Source organism: Embiotoca jacksoni, unplaced genomic scaffold (genome assembly GCF_022577435.1).
Source record: "Embiotoca jacksoni isolate LCO1_2020_lvr unplaced genomic scaffold, fEmbJac1.0.p SCAF_70, whole genome shotgun sequence".
NCBI classification, from domain to species: Eukaryota; Metazoa; Chordata; class Actinopteri; family Embiotocidae; genus Embiotoca; species Embiotoca jacksoni.
The window spans coordinates 610,554-630,553 of NW_027185426.1; the positions used below are offsets into that span (position 1 = coordinate 610,554).

The 20,000-nt window shown below is 42.9% G+C and overlaps 1 protein-coding gene across 4 annotated transcripts in view; it reads left to right on the top strand.

The window, feature by feature from the left end:
- The window catches only part of LOC138215171 (spectrin beta chain, non-erythrocytic 1), an 87,222-nt gene that overhangs the window by 32,433 nt on the left and 34,789 nt on the right, over nucleotides 1–20,000 (top strand). For 2 of the 4 annotated variants that reach the window (XM_069177179.1, XM_069177180.1), the window contains exons 3-4: nucleotides 13,804–13,955; nucleotides 18,493–18,666. In XM_069177179.1, the coding sequence (XP_069033280.1) occupies nucleotides 13,804–13,955; nucleotides 18,493–18,666 (326 nt within the window). Of the gene's footprint in view, nucleotides 1–2,168; nucleotides 3,021–13,803; nucleotides 13,956–18,492; nucleotides 18,667–20,000 lie in introns of those variants that run through there. The other 2 variants (XM_069177182.1, XM_069177181.1) reach the window with 2 other exon arrangements.

Genomic DNA, 20,000 nt, shown 5'->3' on the forward strand with positions numbered 1-20,000 from the left:
AGGAAGTGAAGCTCCTTCTTCCAAACCGGCAGTGTTTCCTGCAGGCTGTGTGTGTGTGTGTGTGTGTGTGTGTGTGTGTGTGTGTGTGTGTGTGTGTGTGTGTGTGTGTGTGTGTGTGTGTGTGTTGATGGACAGCCAGATCAAACAGGAAGTGCTGGCAGGACTCAGACAGGAAGAACATCTCCACAACAGAGTCTAATATTAGAGCTGAGGTTTCTCTCAGGATGTTTGGATGTCACTCACAGACACACACACACACACACACACACACACACACACACACACACACACACACACACACACACACACACACACACACACACACAGCTCTGTGTGTGAGGATGAATTAGATCTCACATGATGTCGTGGTTCTGTTTCTTAGTTTCAGCATCTGGAGGTCCGACATGTTTGTTCTAGAAAACATTCTTCATCTTCATCACCATGTGACTTTTACCTGCCGACGTCTCAGGTGTTGCAGAGTTTTACAGCTCCATTAGTTTGTTTAAGAGATTTATAAAGAGAGTAATGAATCACGTGCAACATTTACACAGAAATGTTTCTGAGAAAAATCTGCAGAAACTATAAATCTGACATTTCACGTATTTATGAGGATGAATGTCGTGTTTTTATCTGTTTCCACCTCAGCTGGACGTAAATACGTTTTTAACGTGTCTCTGAATAACTGTTTCACGTATATAAACACGCATGTTAGAAAAAGTTCGGTCTAACTTGCAGCTTGTCGTTTGTGTTCATTTCTAAAAAATGATGGTTTTGGTTTCATTTTGCAGTTTTATTTTGCGAACGCTTTAAAGAAGTTTGTTTGACTTCACTACGTCCTGTTGTCATCACCTGAGTGGGCGTCGGCTCCTTCTCTGGACTGTGATTGGTTGGTTTGGTAGGTCGCTGCCTCTATATCATCTCTATCATGACGGTTTGACTTGCAGTTATTTTCCTCTCTGGAAATAAATTCATATTTCAGCATTTTTATGTATATTTGTAAGATTTGGTCATCGTTAGATCTTCTTCTCTCTCTGTGCTGCTGAGGCTCATTGTTTCACCTTTTCCGGTTAATTTTTCTTCTTCTGTTGTTTACTGAGCGACGACACGCTGTCTCGACTTCCTGTCAGAACCGTTGTTCGGTTTGATCCGGACTGAGAAACACCTCTTCTGGTGTATTTTACCCCCAAAAATTAAATACATTCACTTTACAAAAGTCTGCAAGCAAACAAGGTCGGTATGAAAGCAGCCTGAAGTTTGTTTGACGTCATGATTTAGTAAAAACCTCTGGAGGCCTTTTTTTTTTTTATTTTAAGTTTTCATGCATTTAGAAATTTGACCCGTTTTCATGTGGACAAAAACAACAACATCTCAAAATGTCATCCAGCAGCTGCAGAGTATAAAAACCTCCTCCATAGTTTCACAGTTTGACTCATTGTTACTGGTAATGAACCGTGAAGATAAAACCAGAATCATCCAGTGGAACAAAACAGAACTGAAACGCACTGAAGAACAGAATTTACATGAAGAACATGAAGTTGGTTTAAAGCTGGTCAAATATTCACTTTACCATATTTACTAGAAGTCAGAAAGGAAGAATATCAGGATTTAAACACTTGAAGCAGGGTTTTAGAGGCTCAGTAACAGTTTGCCCTTTTATTCCTCACTTTTATAAAACTTTTTCTGAAATTTTATATCAAACAAATACAAATAAAAAAAAGAAATTACAAATAAAAATAATTAAACTTGACAGAAAAAGTTTTTCACCATTGAACTTATAAAAAGTTTTTTATTTTGCAGCTCAAATATCAGAATTATCTTAAAAATCTCTTCATCTTGATATTTATCTGCTTTATATTTATATTAAAACTCATTTTTCAGAACAAACAGATAATCTTTCAGTCAGGTTTAATGTTCAGTGTGAGCACGTTCTCTCCTCCCTTTTCTCCCTCCGCCCCGCCCCTTATGCTAATGAGCACATGACATCACCTCTGAAAGCGAGGCACGCGATTGGCCGCTGGGAGGAGCGGCTGCCCCCGGCATGCGGCCCCTCCCCCCTCCGCTCCGCCTCCCGTCTGAAAGGTGTTTTCAGTGTCTGAGAGCTGCTGCTGCTCAGCGGAGGACAAACCCACGCTTTCATTCTCCACCTCCTCTTCCTCCTCTTCTTCCTCCTCTTCATCGGGCTGCTCTGGACGGCTCTCCCCTGCGTGGCTGGTCCTGTGTTCGGGTGGAGGATGGGAGGGTTCCCGAGGGAGGGAAGGTGTGAACACTGAGGACTCTGACAGATGGATGAAGGAGGAACAGAAGCACGATGCTGCCTCCGCCGTGAGTCTGCTGAGCCAGCGATTCCTGCTGAAACACAGACAGAGAGACAGACAGACAGAGAGAGAGACAGACAGAGAGACAGACAGACAGACAGAGAGACAGACAGACAGACAGACAGAGAGACAGAGAGACAGACAGAGAGACAGAGAGACAGACAGAGAGACAGACAGAGGAACTCTGCAGCTCGTCTCTTGTCCTCTCAGGAACTAGAAGAAGGATTCTTCCTCTTGAAGCTCGGAAGGATTATTTCTGCTGTCTTTTAAAAACTTGAGTGTTTGTTTCTGGTCCCGGACGTCTTCCTGTTGGACCCGTGGACTCATCAGGACTTGTGTGGTTACCTGGGAGACGGGACATTTCTCTGAGGACGTCCCCCCCTCTATGTCTCTGTGGACTAGTCTCCTCTGAATCTCCCCTCAGCGTCCTTCTGTCATGGAGCTCCAGAGCGCCACCAGCGGGCTCCCCGGGCCCCTCTCTCCCGGGCCCCTCTCTCCCGGGGCCCCTCTCTCCCGGGCCCCTTTCCCCCATCTCGGACTTCGGCGGCCCCTTGTCCCCGTCCTACGGCGGGCCCGGCCCGTCCCACGCCACCAGTCCCGGCCGGGGACCAAGCCCGAGCCCCAATCTCAGCCCCATCAGGGGGCCCAGCCCCGGCCCCGGGTTCAACTACAACCAGCTGGAGGGGCGCTTCAAACAGCTGCAAGGTAAGACGGAGGCCCCGCCGGGTTCTGGTTCTAGTTCTGGTTGTAGTTCTAGTTCCGGTTCTGGTTCTGGGATTTAGTTTCTTCCTCGTTTACATTCTCGCACCAGAAGGAGTGAAACAGGAGACGAGTTTGTTCCTAGAAACACTTCAGAACCGCAAAGTGAAACTGAAAGAAGAGACAAACAAACTTCAGACAAACTGAATACTTTTATATTTATTTGTCTAAAGATGATAAATGAACTCGTGTAGAAGTTTTAATTCCTTTGGAAGTTTTGTCGGTCACAGTTTGACTTCCTGTTGAACCTCTGCGGTGTTAAATGGTGAAATCAGGCCGATGCTTTAACACCGACCTGCTGCTGCCTTGCTGAAGGGCAGCTGGCAGCCGAGCTGCTCCCACATTCTCTCAGGTGTGTGTGATGTGTGGAGGGAGGAAGGCTCTCCTCCTCCTCTTCCTCAGCGGGGGGGTCAGCGGGGTGTAGGACAGCTCAGGAATGTTTTCACTTCGTCATGCTTCAGTGAATGAGTGAGTTATTAATGTCGGACACTGATTCACCAACATGCTTCACTTATTAATCAGCATCACATCGACGTCAGAGAATCTGAACGTTGCTTTTCAGGTAAATTAACTGTTTTCTTAAATTAATGCTCCAGAATTATTCTGACTTTTCACTTTCTCTTGATTTTCATTATTAAACCTCAATCACAATCAGTTTTACTCCATTAAAAAGTCATTAAAACACTTTCTGACTGTCAAGTTTACTTCTAAACATTTAACATAATGTTAAAATTAAATTAAATGTAATTTTTTTAAAGTCTTTAAGAGCTGTATGAAGTCTAAAGATGAAGGTAAATAAGTGAAGGTTTAAAACCTCCTGGTGCTGCCCGATAGTTTAAAAATACTAAATATATATCAATCAGACTTATATCTGATCTAAGCTTTACTTTGAAATTTGCTTTTTAAATGCCTGCAGCTTCCTGTAAACCTCCTGGATTAAAGATCAAATATTCTAAAAAAGCTTTTCCAGTAAAGTTCAGATCATTTTCAGTGTAAAATTAGCAGCCTGAGTTTATCTGAAGGCTGATGGAGCCTCTTTATAACCGCATCGACCCGCTGGAACCTTCAGGCTCCTTTTAAAGAAGCTTCGGTCTCCAGGCCGGGTGAAGGAGGTCCGATGGGCTGTTACAAAAGAACTGATTTCACTTTTAAAAAGAGAAAATAATCCGTCCTGAGATTAGAAGGTAAAAGGAAATATACTGAATGCCTTCTGAAATTAATAAATTATTCAAAAAATTATTCAAAAAAACCCGTTTTATCTCTCATCAGGGAGAAAATAATCCTCCATAGAAATATGTCTTCAACGTACATGACGTAAACACCATCTTTAAGCTTTCCTCTTTTGCTCCATACGAGCTGCAACCAGAGAGACGGCACTTCAAACAACCAAAAACTGGACCAGATTTAAATATCCATCTTCCTCAGAGTCGTCCTGTTGTGCAGCGGCGCGGCGCTCCTCAGATGTTTGGACGTCCGCTTCGGTCCAACACCGTCTGAGATTCGTCTTAAATGTAAAACAGCGACTGTTTTGCTTGAACGTCATTTTGGGGAACAGAAAGAAGTCACCGGGAGTTAAATCCAGCGAGGAGGAGCTACGATTGTGCCGTGTTGTCATGTTGGAGAACCCCGTTGCCATGGCGCCACAGTTCAGGTGGTTCGCAGCGAATGTTTTTACCCTCAGAAGGTCCCGGTGGAACTCGGTGTTCACAGTCTGACTCTGGGGGACGAATTGACGGTGACACAAAGAAAACCCAGCTGGTGTCTCCTGACCTGACGCGTCTTCTTCTCCGGTCTAGGACGATGAAGCTCCGCCCCTCTTGAAATGTGATGTCATCAGAACAGCTCGCCCGGCTCGTCGCTTCATCGCCGTCAGACTTTCTGAAGACTGTCAAGAGTCTCTGTTGAACATTTACAGAGTTTGATGCACAAAACCCCCAAAAAACAGCCCCGATTCTGTCGTGGAAATCACTGCATGGGCTCAGGAACACTCGGCTGTTAACGGGTGTGTCTGATGTTGATCAAGGCGACACTTTGAATATTTCCTCGTGAATGTCGTTGCTTCCTGCTGCTCCGTGTGCGTCACCGTGCTGCGTTCAGGAACTCTCCGAACTCATTGATCGACCACTTTCTGCAAACCTGGTTTGTTATAAATTTGCTTTAAATTGTGTCTCGATGAGCTTCAGCTTGAATCTCGGGCAGGTTGACCTGACGGAGGGTTTTTATGGATGTTTACAGCAGCTGTTGTTGTTTGCGAAGGAGAAAATACACATTTCTGATTCTATGATGATTTATTTTTTCTTGTTTATCACTTCAATCAGACATTTTTCTTCCTCTGTGACCTGAAAGTCTTTTTTTTAATGCTGCATTTCTATCTAGATTCAGTTTTGAGTTTACGTCCTGCTGAGGTGTATTTTTATTCTTGAACACCTTTCAAAACTTTCAGGAAAAGTTCTCTTGGACGTCCAACCTCTACATGAAGTTGTTAAAAGTCTTTTTAAGGTCAGGTTTTTATCTCCAGTTTGAACAAATCAACCTCAAATCAATGAGAAACAGATAAACAGGAAGTGTTGAGAGGATATGAACTTGGAGCAGCCGAGCGCCGGTTCGATTCCCGGCGGGTTAATGAATGTGGATGCTGTCAGTGATTATCGCCCTGCAGAGATGTGAGGGGGGAGGAGCCTGAAGGGTCATCACATGACCTGCTGAACTGCCTCATAGGAGGTTTTTACAGACAGCAGCGGTCTGTTAGAGGCCGACTGACAGGGAGAGAAACGCTCGACGCTTTAACTTTTATAAAAAATTTATTAAAAAAAACTCGTAAAACACAAGTTTTAAGACGTGAAGCTGCTCAGAGGCACGTCGGCAGAAAACAGATCGGTGGATAAGCAGAGGGAATGATGGGTAGATTGATAGATGGATATATAAATGATGTTTAATTCAGACAAACTGAGGTCAAATTTCAGACCTGAAGCATCACAAACACCCTGTATCTGATCCAAGACCACCTGCCAATCAATAGAAGCCTCCAATCCTTTGTTTTGAAATCCAAAGTGGGCGGTGCTTACAGGCTTCATGTCATTAATATGAATTTAGGTGTGAAACCGATCGGCCCGCCTCCTTTCACATCCAACTGCATGGACACACAAAACAAGGCCCATCACCCCCCCCCCTCTGTGTTCCCACCATGCCCCTCTCCTCCTCTGTTGTCCCGAGCCAGCCAATCACAGCAGAGGATTAACGGAGGAGGTAAGGGGAGGGTGGGAGGGGAGGGGTGTCTTACATCCAAACCTCATAGTCAGCCCTCCTTAAAGAGAAAGAAAACACCTCGTCCTCCTCATCCATGTTTCATGAGCTTCTGCAGGGTGTCTGTCATCCACCCCCTGCCCCCACTCCCCCTCCACCCCCACCCACCCTCCACCCTCTTAGGGAAATTAAAGGAAGCTTCAGCCGTCTGATCAAATTCACACAAAGGCGGGAGGAGACATGGATGCTCCTCCTCCTCCTCCATCATCCTCCGTCGTTGCTGTTCAGTTCAGAAAGATAAACTCAGAATCCTTTTTAGCTTGAAGTCTCCTGATTTCAACATGTTTATTAAATATCTATAAGATGCTCGTTAACATTAAAGTGTTAAAAAAAAAACATAAAACGTCACTTTAATACGATGTCTTCTTTAATTTCCAGTGTTTTAGTTACTCTAGTTTCTACGCGCAGCTGTTGCTATCATTGTTGTGTGTGGTTACCACGGTTACGGTCTCATCCTTTTTGTTTGCTCGTTGGCATGCGGCGTCCACGTGACTCAGCAGGAAAAACGGCAGGCGGATGCTGCGTTCAAATGCGGTCATATTTATAGTCCACGTGAACGGTGTCCTTAAACTGCTAGCCTCCGTGGCTTCTAGACGCCTTCAACGTTGCCCAGCAACAGTATTTTTTACGACTTGAACGCAAGCTCTGAACGTCTTCCTCTCGCTCCGTTTTCAGATGATTGTAAATTAGTTCAGTTTCTTAACGTCGGATAAACATCAGAAACAGAAACAGGAAGTCGCTGAACGGAAGAAGCTTCTTATTATCAGGTCAAACCGATCGATCGGAGATTATTGACTCGCTGATCGAGAGCGACTGATTATTCATAATTCTTATTTTTGTAAGGAGGTTAAAACTGAGTATGTTTTTGTAAAAGAGTTCAAAGTCTCTGAATGTTGTTTTTACTGCTGCGGGAACTTTTTCTTCTTTTGTATCACGTGTTGAAACCAGAACATTTTCTCAGAAAGTCTGGAAGCTCATCGTGTCGCGTTTCCTGGTTGACGTTCTTTTGATTTGCCTTCGTGAAACATTCCTGAAACGCTGAGTCGACAAGGAAGCGCTGGTGTTTCATCGGCGTGTTGGAGGCGACACCAGGAAGAGGTTTCAGACGGTCTGAGGGAAAGTTCTCTGCTTTGACACAAGCAGATCTGCAGGATGAAAGGAGCTCTTTGATGGGAACGCCCCACTGAGCATGCTCACAACAGCACAGAGAGGGGGGCGGGGCTTATGTGTGCGCCCAGAGAGAGAAAACAACACGATGGAGTTAAAGCTAAAAATAAACGATAAAGTGTGATAAGTGTGTCTTTAAAAAGAAGTTCACTCAAACCGCTGAGATCAGATCAGTTTATTGCTGCAGTTCAGATGTTTTTATTTAATAAACTGCTAAAAAAGCAGCTTAACGATTTTTCTGATCATTATTTTCTATCTTAATTTAAATTATTTTTAAACTGTAGAAGACTTTCTGCAGGTCTTGAAAGGTCTTAAATATAGTTTTATCTAAATATAGTCTTATGTAGCGTTTTACTCAAAACTTTGTCACTGCTGACGTTTGAAAAATTGCGCCACCATTTAAAAAAAAAAAACAGTAAATAAGGTTTTAGTGGAAATAAAAGCAATGCTGAGCAGAATAATGTTTTTTTCTCTGTGCGCAAAATAAATAAAGGAGATCTCAACATAAGGGATTTTAAACAAATTTTAACAATTGAAACTGAGCTAGAATCTGGTTAGATAACGATGCGTCTGTTTCATTATCACCGCGGTGACACTCGCTTCGTCTCATCGCTGAGGAATGCAAGTTAGGCTGCAGACGCTGAAGTTAACACGCTCGCTGTAATGAAGAGACGCTGATTTACTTCCTGACAGATCTTTAATGACATCTGTGGTTTGACCTGAGTTTGTGTGTGTGTGTGTGTGTGTCACAGTTTGACACAAATCCAGAGATCATTGCATCACACATTGTGCTGAAATGTCCTGAGGAAACAACAGGACAAAGACTCTCCTCACAGCTGCAGAAGCTGCCTGAGAATTCGCACGTTTTTCGGATTGTTCAGTGTCGCGGTGATCCAGTGATATTTGTCTGTACGTGAATCAGCACATCGCAAACAGGAGCTGATTACGACTAATTCTGCATATTTTTAATAGACGTTAAACTTTAATATAAGGCTAATAAGGTCTCCATGGTAACAGGACGGGAAATGGGAATTGAAAAACCCTTGAATATTTCGCCATTTCTTCCGAGTTTGACTGACTTCACCTTCTGAGTTTGGATTAGGATTAACTTGAACTGAACTCGGATTGATCCTGATCCAAGTGACGCACCTGCAGCCTGAGTGAATCTTATCTTTGATAAGCATTTCTGCAACAGCCGGACTCGTCAGTTTGTGTTGCCAGTAAAATGTCAGCAGTATTTGTGCGCTGCAGCTCAGAGCTCAGCCGCTGTTGTTCAGAAACTTCTGCAGTTCCTGGTCTCTCTCTTTAAATCAGACATTTCATCACAGCTTCAGCCTGAAAACAAACACTGGATGTGACTGACACATTGGTGAGAACAGAAAGAGAAAGAAAAGGAGGCCGACTTCTGAATGAATTCGGAGACGAGCTGCAGCGTGTTCCATTAAATCATCTCGCTGTGTGAACATTCACGTTTTAGTCTTTTTATTAACGTTTAACAGAAGGTCCCGGTGGAACTCGGTGTTGACAGTCTGACTCTGGGGGACGAATTCGGTCTTGAACAGTGAAGCTCCGCCCCTCTTGAAACATGATGTCATCAGAACGCCTCGCCCGGCTTGTCGCTTCATCGCCGTTAGACTTTCTGAAGACTTTCAAGAGTCTGTTGAACATTTACAGCATTTTTTGACGCACACAAAAAAGCAGCCCTGATTCTGTTGTGAAAATCACTGCATGGGCTCAGGAACACACTGGCGGTTGAAGAATGTGTCTTTAATGAGTGAGCGTCTTCTTGCATCATCAAACATCCTGTTAGTTGGAAGCTCACCAGCTCTTATTTAGTCGTTGTGACGTGTAGATATTTTCTGAAAGTGACCCAGATAATTTGACCCGAGTCAGCAGGACGTACGGCGGCAGTCGGTTGAACCGGCCGCTCATCAGTCAGTCAGTGTGTTCGGCTCTCAATAGTCCTCTTGTTCTTCATCCTGGCTGGCAACACACTGACTCGGTGTGTGTGTGTGTGTGTGTGTGTCCCATTCACTTCCATTCATTTAGACGCTCATGTTTCCGGCCGGAGCAGAGGTCAGTGATTGGATGACAGGCTCGGTGTTGTGTCCTGTGATTGGCTGCCAGCCTCCCTGTGATGCTCCTCTTTTCTTTCAGGGAATGGTTCTCTGTCGTCCTCTCCGCAGATCCACTCTGACGTTCGTCTCCACTCTTTAACAGGATCAGATTTTATTTTTAGGAAACCTGTGATGCAGGTTTTTCTCTTCTTATGACTGTGAAACATTGAAATGTGTCCGCTGGCAGAATGATTGTTTATCATGTCTGAGGATTCATTCAGCAGCTTCAGTGTTTACAGCTGTTATATTCAGTCAAATATTATTCCTTATTTATGCAGCACATTTAAACAGCTTATTTCAGACAGATGAAAACACATCAGAAAGAATATAAAGAAATTAGACCATGATAATAAAATATAAACAAATCCAAAGACAAAACTTTAAAGAAATTATAAGCAATAATAAGCCAAAAAAAGAGCTGAAGGGATGCATGAGCTGAACAGATGGAGTCTATGGCGACAGTCCCTAGTGGTCCTCAGTGGTACTACAGATAGAGATAGCCCCTAGTGGTCCTCAGTGGTACTACTGATGGAGATAGCCCCTAGTGGTCCCCAGTGGTACTACACTCTAAGACGTGAAGATTACGAACAGTTTGATCTTGTGGTTCTTGTGGTGTGGAGTTAAATTTAAACATTAAATAAAGTTGGGACTCAAACAGTCGATTGATTATAGCTTGATTGATTATCTGTCACGTGCAGCAGCTCCAGCTCTGCTCTCTGTGAACGTGAACACCATCGAGGTGTTTTCCTCCTGCAGACTCAGTAACCGCTTCGTCCTCAGGGACACCAGGAATGCTGCAATCCTGGAATTACCCAACTGGAAGTGTGTATTGTGATAAGGTTATGTGATCCTGTGTGTGTGTGTGTGTGTGTGTGTGTGTGTGTGTGTGTGTGTGTGTGTGTGTGTGTGTGTGTGTCCCATAGTGAATAGTTGGATGTGGAAAGAGAACAGACCTGAATGGAGGTCTGATGTGTGTCAGAGACTCTGAGTCTGTTAGTGGAAACACATGTTAAGATGTGTTGAACGCTCCACAGTTGAAGATCTTCCTCCCCCTCCCCCTCTCCCTCCTCTTCCTCAGACAACATTATAAGACATTTTATTCATGTTTTCCAAACTTTTGTTAAAAACATTTTTGGGGCATTTTATTTGTGGTTTTTCAGTAAAACTTTTTTACGGTCATTTCATAGCGTTTTAGTTATTTCTTTTTACATTTTAATTAATTTTTTTTCAAACATTTCGCTCATGTTTATTTGGCCATTTAAAAAAATAAATAATTTTTTGACATTTAATTCATGTTTTTCAGAAATTGCTTGGACACTTAGTAAAAGAAAATTGACATTTAACTAACATTTATTAATGTTTTTTTGAAATACAAATTTTGGGCAATTAATTGTTAGTTTTCAGATAATTTTCTGACATTTGAATAATAAGTCTGGCATTTAATTAACTGTTTTCAAACATCATTCATGTTTTTCTTTTGCCATTTTAACAAAAAAAATTTGGGCGTCGTGGTTTTCAGAAACTTTTTAGACAAATAATGTTTTTACATTTGTTTTTGCTCTTTAGTTATTGTTGGACCGTTGAATGTCCGTCTTTGTTGTGGACTTTATTTCTTAGATTTGTTGTTCTGTATCTGAGCTGCTGTCGTCAGATTAAACCTAGCGGTCTCGGTCTCGACGTCTCTGGGAGGCGTCGTCCCGTCAGATATGAAACAAACAAAGAAGAATGAGATCTGGTTCGGGGAGGAAACGCACATGTTTGTGTTGGTGGGCTGGAAACAGTTGAAGGGAGGAAACTTTTCTCCTTTAAAGTTCATTTTACCGTCAGTTGCTTCACGTTCTTCGTTTTTATTTCATTTCATTTTCCTCCTTCTTTCTTTCCTTCCCTCTCTTTTTTTGTTTTACCTTTTCTTTCTTTCTTTCTTGTTATTGTCCTTTCTTTTTCTTTTCGCCTGTTTTTTTAATTTTTATTTCACTTCCCTTCCTCTTGTCTCTCATGCTGTTTGTTTCCTTGCCTCCTTTCCTGTCTCCTCCATCTTCATCACACTTTTTTATTTTCCCTAGTTTCCTTTGGAGTAAACATGTTACATCTTCCAGAGCGGCGTGATGAACCTTCATGAACTCGGCAGGAAATTCCTGACATATCACGACCTTGACTTCCCATGATGCATTGTTCTCTGTGTATTTCTGTGTGTTATTTACAAGAGTGACACATTCACACGATGATACGAGCAGTGATGCACCTCACATGATGCTCAGGCTCTAAATTCCTGTGTGTGTGTGTGTGTGTGTGTGTGTGTGTGTGTGTGTGTGTGTGTGTGTCTGTGGGACATTGATTTTTTTTTTTTTTGTCCCATTAGAGACAAACGAGACCACACCCCCGTCTGGTCTGTGTGTGCTTCCTCAGGCTCAGGTTAAGGTCATCCTCTCATTATAAGTGTGTGTGTGTGTGTGTGTGTGTGTGTGTGTGTGTGTGTGTGTGTGTTATTGACCCACACAGAGACACCCCATCAATACCTCCCTGTCCTCTCCGTCTCTAATGAAACACACACACAGCTGCTTCTTCTTCTCGTCGACTCAGCAGCGTTCATGAAAGGGAAACTGGAGCCGTTGACATTGAGTTCTGCTGTGTGTGTGTGTGTGTGTGTGTGTGTGTGTGTGTGTGTGTGTGTGTGTGTGTGTGTGTGTGTTAGCATAAACTTCACCTCAAACGACTTCACTGTAAAATATTCTCCTGCAAGAAAAAATATCATAAAATCTTATTGTTATTGAATGAAATCAGCTTTTTATTAAAGAAAAATGGAACCAAAAGCTTCAGATTTCAGTCGGTTCTTCTGATCAGCGATCCATCGACAGAAAATTAAAATTAAAGACGGTTAAAACTCGATTTTGTCGCTCGACTCAGGTCTCTGTGGTGTCAGTAAAATTATAGTTTATCTGTCAAATTATATTTTTATATTTCAGATTTATCAGCTTTTAAAATCACAAAATGATTTGAGACAAAAGCATTTTTTTTGCAGAGTTCAGGCAGCGTGGGATTTTTCTAACACACACACACACACACACACACACACACACACACACACGGTCAGTGAAGGCAGTCTAGTAATGAGGAGTTAGTTTTTAGTTGCGCCTTCACAATAAAAGCTTCAGGAAACGACGTCATCCCGTCTTCATGTTGCGTAATCAGCAGGAATTTTCACTATTCAGTCCCTCCAGTTTGTTTTGTGATTGTTTTGATTGTTTTGCAGCGTGAAAATTTTTCTCAAATATTTCAATGTAATTTTTGCAGTTGTTTTGCAGAAACATGTGCTGACTTCCTGTGATAATAATCCTGCTGCACAGAGCTGATGTTTATCTGGTGAAGACGTCGTTTCAGTGATCAGAATTAAATCTTTAATATTTCGTCCCTGCAGTCAGAAACTCATCTCTGAGGTTTTAGAGACCTGCAGTTAGAAGTCCTCGTGGCCCCGCCCCCTCCGTCCTCCATGTTTATTCTTCATGTGTATCAGAGAAGATGCAGACTTCCCGGCGTCTCCTACACACACACACACACACACACACACACACACTCTCTCTCCGAAGGTCATGAATTTGTATGACTGAATCTTATCAGCTGTGTGGATGTCTCAGAGGTCAAAGTTCATTCTGCACAATGTTTGTTTGGTTTGTTTGAAGAAGAGATAGTGTGGTTTTACAAACTGACCCCACTCCTCCCTCTCCTCCTCCTCCTCCTCCTCGAACTTCATATGAACTTCAGAATGAGGAGATTCAGCTCGAGTTTGTCAAATGATGCGGTCGATGAAAACAAAGAAGGTGCGGCCCAAACTTGGCCCACGGGCCCCGTATTGGGCCTCGGGGAGGCATGACATCAGTGAAAACCCCCAGAGGGATAGTGAAACAAACGTGTGTGTGTGTGTGTGTGTGTGTGTGTGTGTGTGTGTGTGTGTGTGTGAGGTTTCCTGTGTCAGACACAGCAGACTAAATAACACACACACACACACACACACACACACACACACCTGCAGAGATCAGGACTCCCGAACCGAAGCGTCCTGACTCAGCGTCCCTGTCTGCCTCAGTAGATGAAGTGTATTATATTTGCTCCTCTTCCTCACTGACCTTCATCCTCTATGTGTCCAGATGAGCGCGAGGCGGTCCAGAAGAAGACTTTCACCAAATGGGTGAACTCGCACCTGTCCAGAGTGTCCTGCAGGATCACCGATCTCTACATGGACCTGAGGGACGGACGCATGCTCATCAAGCTGCTGGAGGTCCTGTCGGGAGAAAGACTGGTGGGTCACATCGCCGTTAGGGCTTTTATTTTGAAAGGGGGGCAGCGGGGAGGAAGTGAACGAGAAGTGAACACGACATAAAGCAGAAACCCTGAAATCCTTTTTTCCTGCTTCAGACCTCCTGCAGGCTGTTTGACATGTTGGAATTAAACTCAAGATTTTGTCTTGATGACAATCTTCAAAAAATATTGTCAAAAAAATCTGATTGAAACGACGTCACTTAAACTTAAAGACCAAAGACGGTTCAACGTGTTAGAAAGTCTTTAAGTCAGTTTCCCTAAAGATATCCATTAAAAACTTTGTCTTCAAATAAAAAAAATTATGTTTTTAATTTAGTTTTCATAAAGTTTTATATTTAGCTTTTCATCTTTTCAGTTTAAAACCTAAAGATGTCATTAACCACCAAACTGGACAAAAATATTAATATTTTGGAGCTAAAACCATCAAATATTCAACATATTGGTGTAAAAAATGTAAACGATTAGTTATCTTTAAATGATAAGCTCAATAAAATTATAAGAAATTGTAAAAAACTGTTTCGAGACAAAAACAAATTTGTTTGGTGTCGTTGTTCATAAAGAACTTTAAATCAGAGTGAAACTTTAAAACAGCAGAAACGTGAAGAAAAGTTTTGTTTCCCGTCGTTCATCATCAGATTTGAGTTTTTACATTTCAGACTGTAAACTGAGAGAAGAGGAAAAATGTTTTTCTCTGTTTCTCTGTTTTTTCTTGACCCTCTGTCGTCGCCATGGTAACAGGAACACATTACTGTCGGCCTCGCTGCATTTCTGTCAGACGTGTAAACTCGCCCGGACCGACCCCCCCCTCGGGATTCCTCCTCTTCTTCTTCTTCCTCTTCTTGGCCGTCCGTCTTCCGTCCGGCCTTTTCTCCGCCTGTCAGACGCACACGGAGCGGAAACACTTCTTCAGGCCGTCTGGTCTTTGTACCGTTTTAATGGAGCAGGAAGTGAAGAGATGATTTAAAGAGAGAGACGGGTGGAGACGGTGATGGTGCAGAGATGGAGGAGAGAACAGCAGCAGACTGTACAGAGGGGGGAGGGGGGGCTTGTGAAAGGACTCATTGAGTGAGTCGATGAACGCCTCCAGCAGCAGCAGCAGCAGCAGCAGAAGAAGAAGAAGAAGAATATAATATATTTCTCCTTAATCCCATAATTCGCTCATCCTGCTCTCAACATCGGGTCGGGGCTCTTTCAGTGGCGGTAAAGACATCGTAGGAGATGATTGGCAGGTCGTAGGAGATGATTGGCAGGTTGTAGGAGATGATTGGCAGGAGGTGTGGCTCCAGGTGCTCATTAATAATACAGATTTAACGTACAAATCCCGTTCCCCAAAAAGTTGGGACTCCAAACAGATTGCGTTGATTTGCAAATCACGGAAACTCCTAAATGTTGCTCATCTGTTGTTGTTTACCTGATTTTTAATTTGATGGCAGGAACACAAACAACGGTCTTCAGAAGTGTTCCTGAGCCCATGCAGTGATTTCCACTTGAGAATTGATACGACATGATATTATGAACCGTAGATGATTAAATCCACTAATTCGTCATAATTTTACATTGAGGAACATTATTCTTAGACAATCAGAAATATATTTCATATTTCTCGTCGTATTATTTCAGGATTATTTGACTTCTTTAAAGTAAGAATCCGTTCTGGACGTCCGAGCTGAGTCACTCACAACAACGATGACTCAGCAGAAAGTCTAAAAACAGCTTCTGCTGCTGGAAAGTCCCGCTGTAGCTGATGGAGCAGCTGATGGAGCAGCTGATGGAGCAGCTGATGGAGCAGCGGATGGAGCAGCTGATGGAGCTGCAGGGATGTGGTTTGTTTTCATGGCTGCTTGAAGGTGCTGATGTCCAGCTGGACGGACTGAGACTTTGTTGGACATCCGTCCAGACTCCCTCTGGTCTGAGTCCAGGTCCTCGGTCCCGGAGGTCCTTTCAGCCGCACTGTGTTTACGTGTCCGCGTGAGGAAAAGCAAAGACGGCCGTGTTATTGTTGGACGGCGTCCTGCTCGGTGTTGGACGGAGGACATGTGGTGTGGACGGACCAGATGGAACGTCTCCGCTCTGACGGAGCACACATTTATTTTATTGTGGTCATTTATTATTTCTGTTTAGTTTTGTTTAGATTTCTATTTCCTGCAGATTTAAACACACGAGAAGGACTCATGTTCACCTCAAAGATAAAAGACGTTAGAGATTAAAATACGAGAGTCGGAGAATATGATGGCGGTTTGGAGCAGGAAGTGACCATATTTGGACGAGCTGGGGGAGGAGCCAGCGGTGGATCTCACCGATCTGATCGGAAACCTGACGATACTACGTCCCGCCCACCGATAGCTGTAACCTGACTGCACCACAGGCCTGTCAATCAAACAGACACGCCCCCAAAAACAGGTCTTCTTGAATCTTCTTTTCTAATGAATGAGGGATTATTTTCAGATGGACCTCCAGAAAACTAATAAGAAGGAGTGACTTTAGCTAACAACACCGAGATAACTGATGGACACATTTTATTCACTTTGGATTTGATGAGAGAAGTTGAATGGGAGTCTATGGAGCCGGAGGCTTTTTGGAGCCGACCTCTAGTGGCACTCGCTGGTATTGCAGCTGAAGACACTTCTGGATCGGAACCATTTTACAGACCTGAAGCTACGAACTCTTTTATATCCAGTCTGTAGTTTTATGTCCAGTCTGTGGTTTTATATCCAGTCTGTAGTTTTATATCCAGTCTGTGGTTTTATATCCAGTCTGTAGTTTTATATCCAGTCTGTAGTTTTATGTTCAGTCTGTAGCTTTATGTCCAGTCTGTAGTTTTATATCCAGTCTGTAGTTTTATGTCCAGTCTGTGGTTTTATGTCCAGTCTGTAGTTTTATATCCAGTCTGTGGTTTTATATCCAGTCTGTGGTTTTATATCCAGTCTGTAATTTTATGTTCAGTCTGTAGTTTTATATCCAGTCTGTAGTTTTATGTTCAGTCTGTAGCTTTATATCCCGTCTGTAGTTTTATATCCCGTCTGTAGTTTTATGTCCAGTCTGTAGTTTTATATCCAGTCTGTAGTTTTATATCCAGTCTGTGGTTTTATATCCAGTATGTAGTTTTATATCCAGTCTGTAGTTTTTATCCAGTCTGTAGTTTTATGTTCAGTCTGTAGTTTTATATCCAGTCTGTAGTTTTATATCCAGTCTGTGGTTTTATATCCAGTCTGTAGTTTTATGTTCAGTCTGTAGTTTTATGTTCAGTCTGTAGTTGTATATCCAGTCTGTAGTTTTATGTCCAGTCTGTAGTTTTATGTCCAGTCTGTGGTTTTATGTCCCGTCTGTAGTTTTATGTCCCGTCTGTAGTTTTATGTCCCGTCTGTAGTTTTATGTCCCGTCTGTAGTTTTATATCCCGTCTGTGGTTTTATGTCCAGTCTGTGGTTTTATATCCCGTCTGTGGTTTTATATCCCGTCTGTGGTTTTATGTCCCGTCTGTAGTTTTATGTCCCGTCTGTAGTTTTATGTCCCGTCTGTGGTTTTATGTCCAGTCTGTGGTTTTATGTCCAGTCTGTGGTTTTATGTCCAGTCTGTGTTTTCCATCCAGCTGTGAGTGTCGAGGGTTTTGGGTTCAATTCCAGATACGTTTGGATCGGTGATTCGAGCCTCCGTTCACCTTCAGTTTGGCCGTTGGTTGTGTAACAGACCGGCCGAGCTGTCAGACATCTGCCTGATGATTGAGGACTGCGTCTCTGCAGTAAAGTAGGTTATCGGAGAGTTAGACCGCCCAGAAAATCCCTCTGCAGCGATCACGTCCGACTCCTCTTCATTCACAGTTTAATCACCGACTCGTTTCTCTCCGGTCGCAGAAGAACTGCCCACACACTGATTTAAAAACAGGAAACTGCTCGGATGCATAAAATACATTAATTTCATGTGTAAGCTGACAGTTTTAAGTCTTCACTGTCCAAACCATCAACTCGTATTATATTATTTAGTTAACTCCTCTCTGCAGCGCCCCCTGCTGCGTGGAGGCCTTTGTTTTGTTTCCATGTAAAACAAGCTGCACATGAACCAAAACTAAAGTCTGAATCCAACAAACACAGCTTTCACAATTATTAACAATTTATCAGCGACAAATATGTGAAATTTCAAATTTATAAAAGCTGCTGTTGCTGTTTTATTTTACTATTTAGTAAGTAATTAAAGGCATTGAAAAAGTAAAATAATCTCTTCCTTTAAAGGCCAAAAAGTGTTTTTAATGTCCAATATTTTTATGCATCTCAATAAATTTAATAATGTTGTCTTATAAAATGAATGGCTGGATGTGTGTTCTCCGTTTTAAGCCATGAACATCAGTTTTGCAATGTTTACATGAGAAGTTATGAAAGTCGAGGAATACAAAACAGCTGCTTCAGGATTGAAAGTTCTCTTTCACAATGAAAGCAAAGACAAATATGAAAACAAAGCGTGTCAGATTGTGAAGCCGGTCAGCTGTTCCATTGTGTTTACGCGCCGTGTTCAACTTGTTTTTCAGCCCAAACCCACGAAGGGCCGGATGAGGATCCACTGCCTGGAGAACGTGGACAAGGCCCTGCAGTTCCTGAAGGAGCAGCGGGTCCACCTGGAGAACATGGGCTCGCATGACATCGTGGACGGGAACCACCGCCTCACACTGGGCCTCATCTGGACCATCATCCTCCGCTTCCAGGTAAGAGGCGCCCGCGCAAGTTGGCATCCCGCGACGAGGAGAATTTAACTCCGATTGAATCGGAAGGACGACTCGGTGATGCGGGTCGTTCAGCTGACAGGACACGCAGCCATTTGGCATCCCATAATGAGGGGAACGTATTCAGGTCTAACTCGTCTGAAGGATGCGACGGTGATGCGGGTCGTTTGGTCCAACGCCTTCTATTGTTCAGTTATGGGGCTTTGAGCCATTTTGCATCCCAAAATTAGTTAAACAAATGCAGTCCGATAGAATACTTGTGTATTTTTTAAATGTACCATTGTGGATCCCAAAAACGAAACAAAATACATCTCTTGACATTCAGTTTAGGATTTTTAATGACAACAGCTTTCATACTGCACTTAGTTAACAAGTCACTGATGGTAAAGGGATGCAAAATAGTGCAAACATAGTCGGTTGCAACTGACAACAATGATTAATACAAAAAAATACTTGTTAATTAATTTGCAATAATGGTTCATTGCAGCCACACAATGTACCATAAAACATAAACTAAATTATTATTTTTACTTTTGAAATGCAAAGAAAAGTTATTTATTATTTCTGCAGATATAAAAGAAGCCGTGTTTAATCTTGAATTATTAATCAGTTAAAAGTTGTCAGTTCAATGACTCCATATTCGACATTAATCTTTAAAGTTGAATATATGAAACGTGTCCTTCGGTAACCAGGCCGACGGTTCAGACGCTCCGTGACACGGTCCTACTGTACACCGTTGGCGTGCCGCCCGCCGATGATGTCATCACCCACATCCGGGGACAGCGAACAGTTGGGAAAATGGGGGAAAGGGATTTAGCTTTTATAAGCTGTGAGGATTAAAAAACTCTTTTTAGTGGTTTTAAATCCGGCGGTGGAGGATCGGAGGGTGAAATGGAGCCAAGAGCAGGACGGACAGGAGACCTCAGTTAGAGACAGAGACGCTGACGGTGAGGACGAGTTGAGACATTCAGAGACTTTCAGACTGATGGACGGTGATCGATGAAGGTGAGCGAGGGGTGTGTGTGTGTGTGTTTGTTTGTGTGTTTTGTGTCTTTGTGAGGACCTTGAATGAAGACAGTTCAGATTTTTATAATAAGGACATCTGTACATGATGAAGACATTTTTAGGCAGTGAGGACACCTGTCTTGAGAAAGTGAGGTGTGTTAGTGGGACATGAGGACATTTTAGAAAGAGAGGACATGTTTGGAAGTCTTTTTTAGAAAGCGTGGACATCTTAAGAGAGTGAGGACTGTTTTTGGAGAGTGTGGATTTTTGCAGAGAGTGAGGACATCTTTAGAAAGGGAGGATGTCTTCAG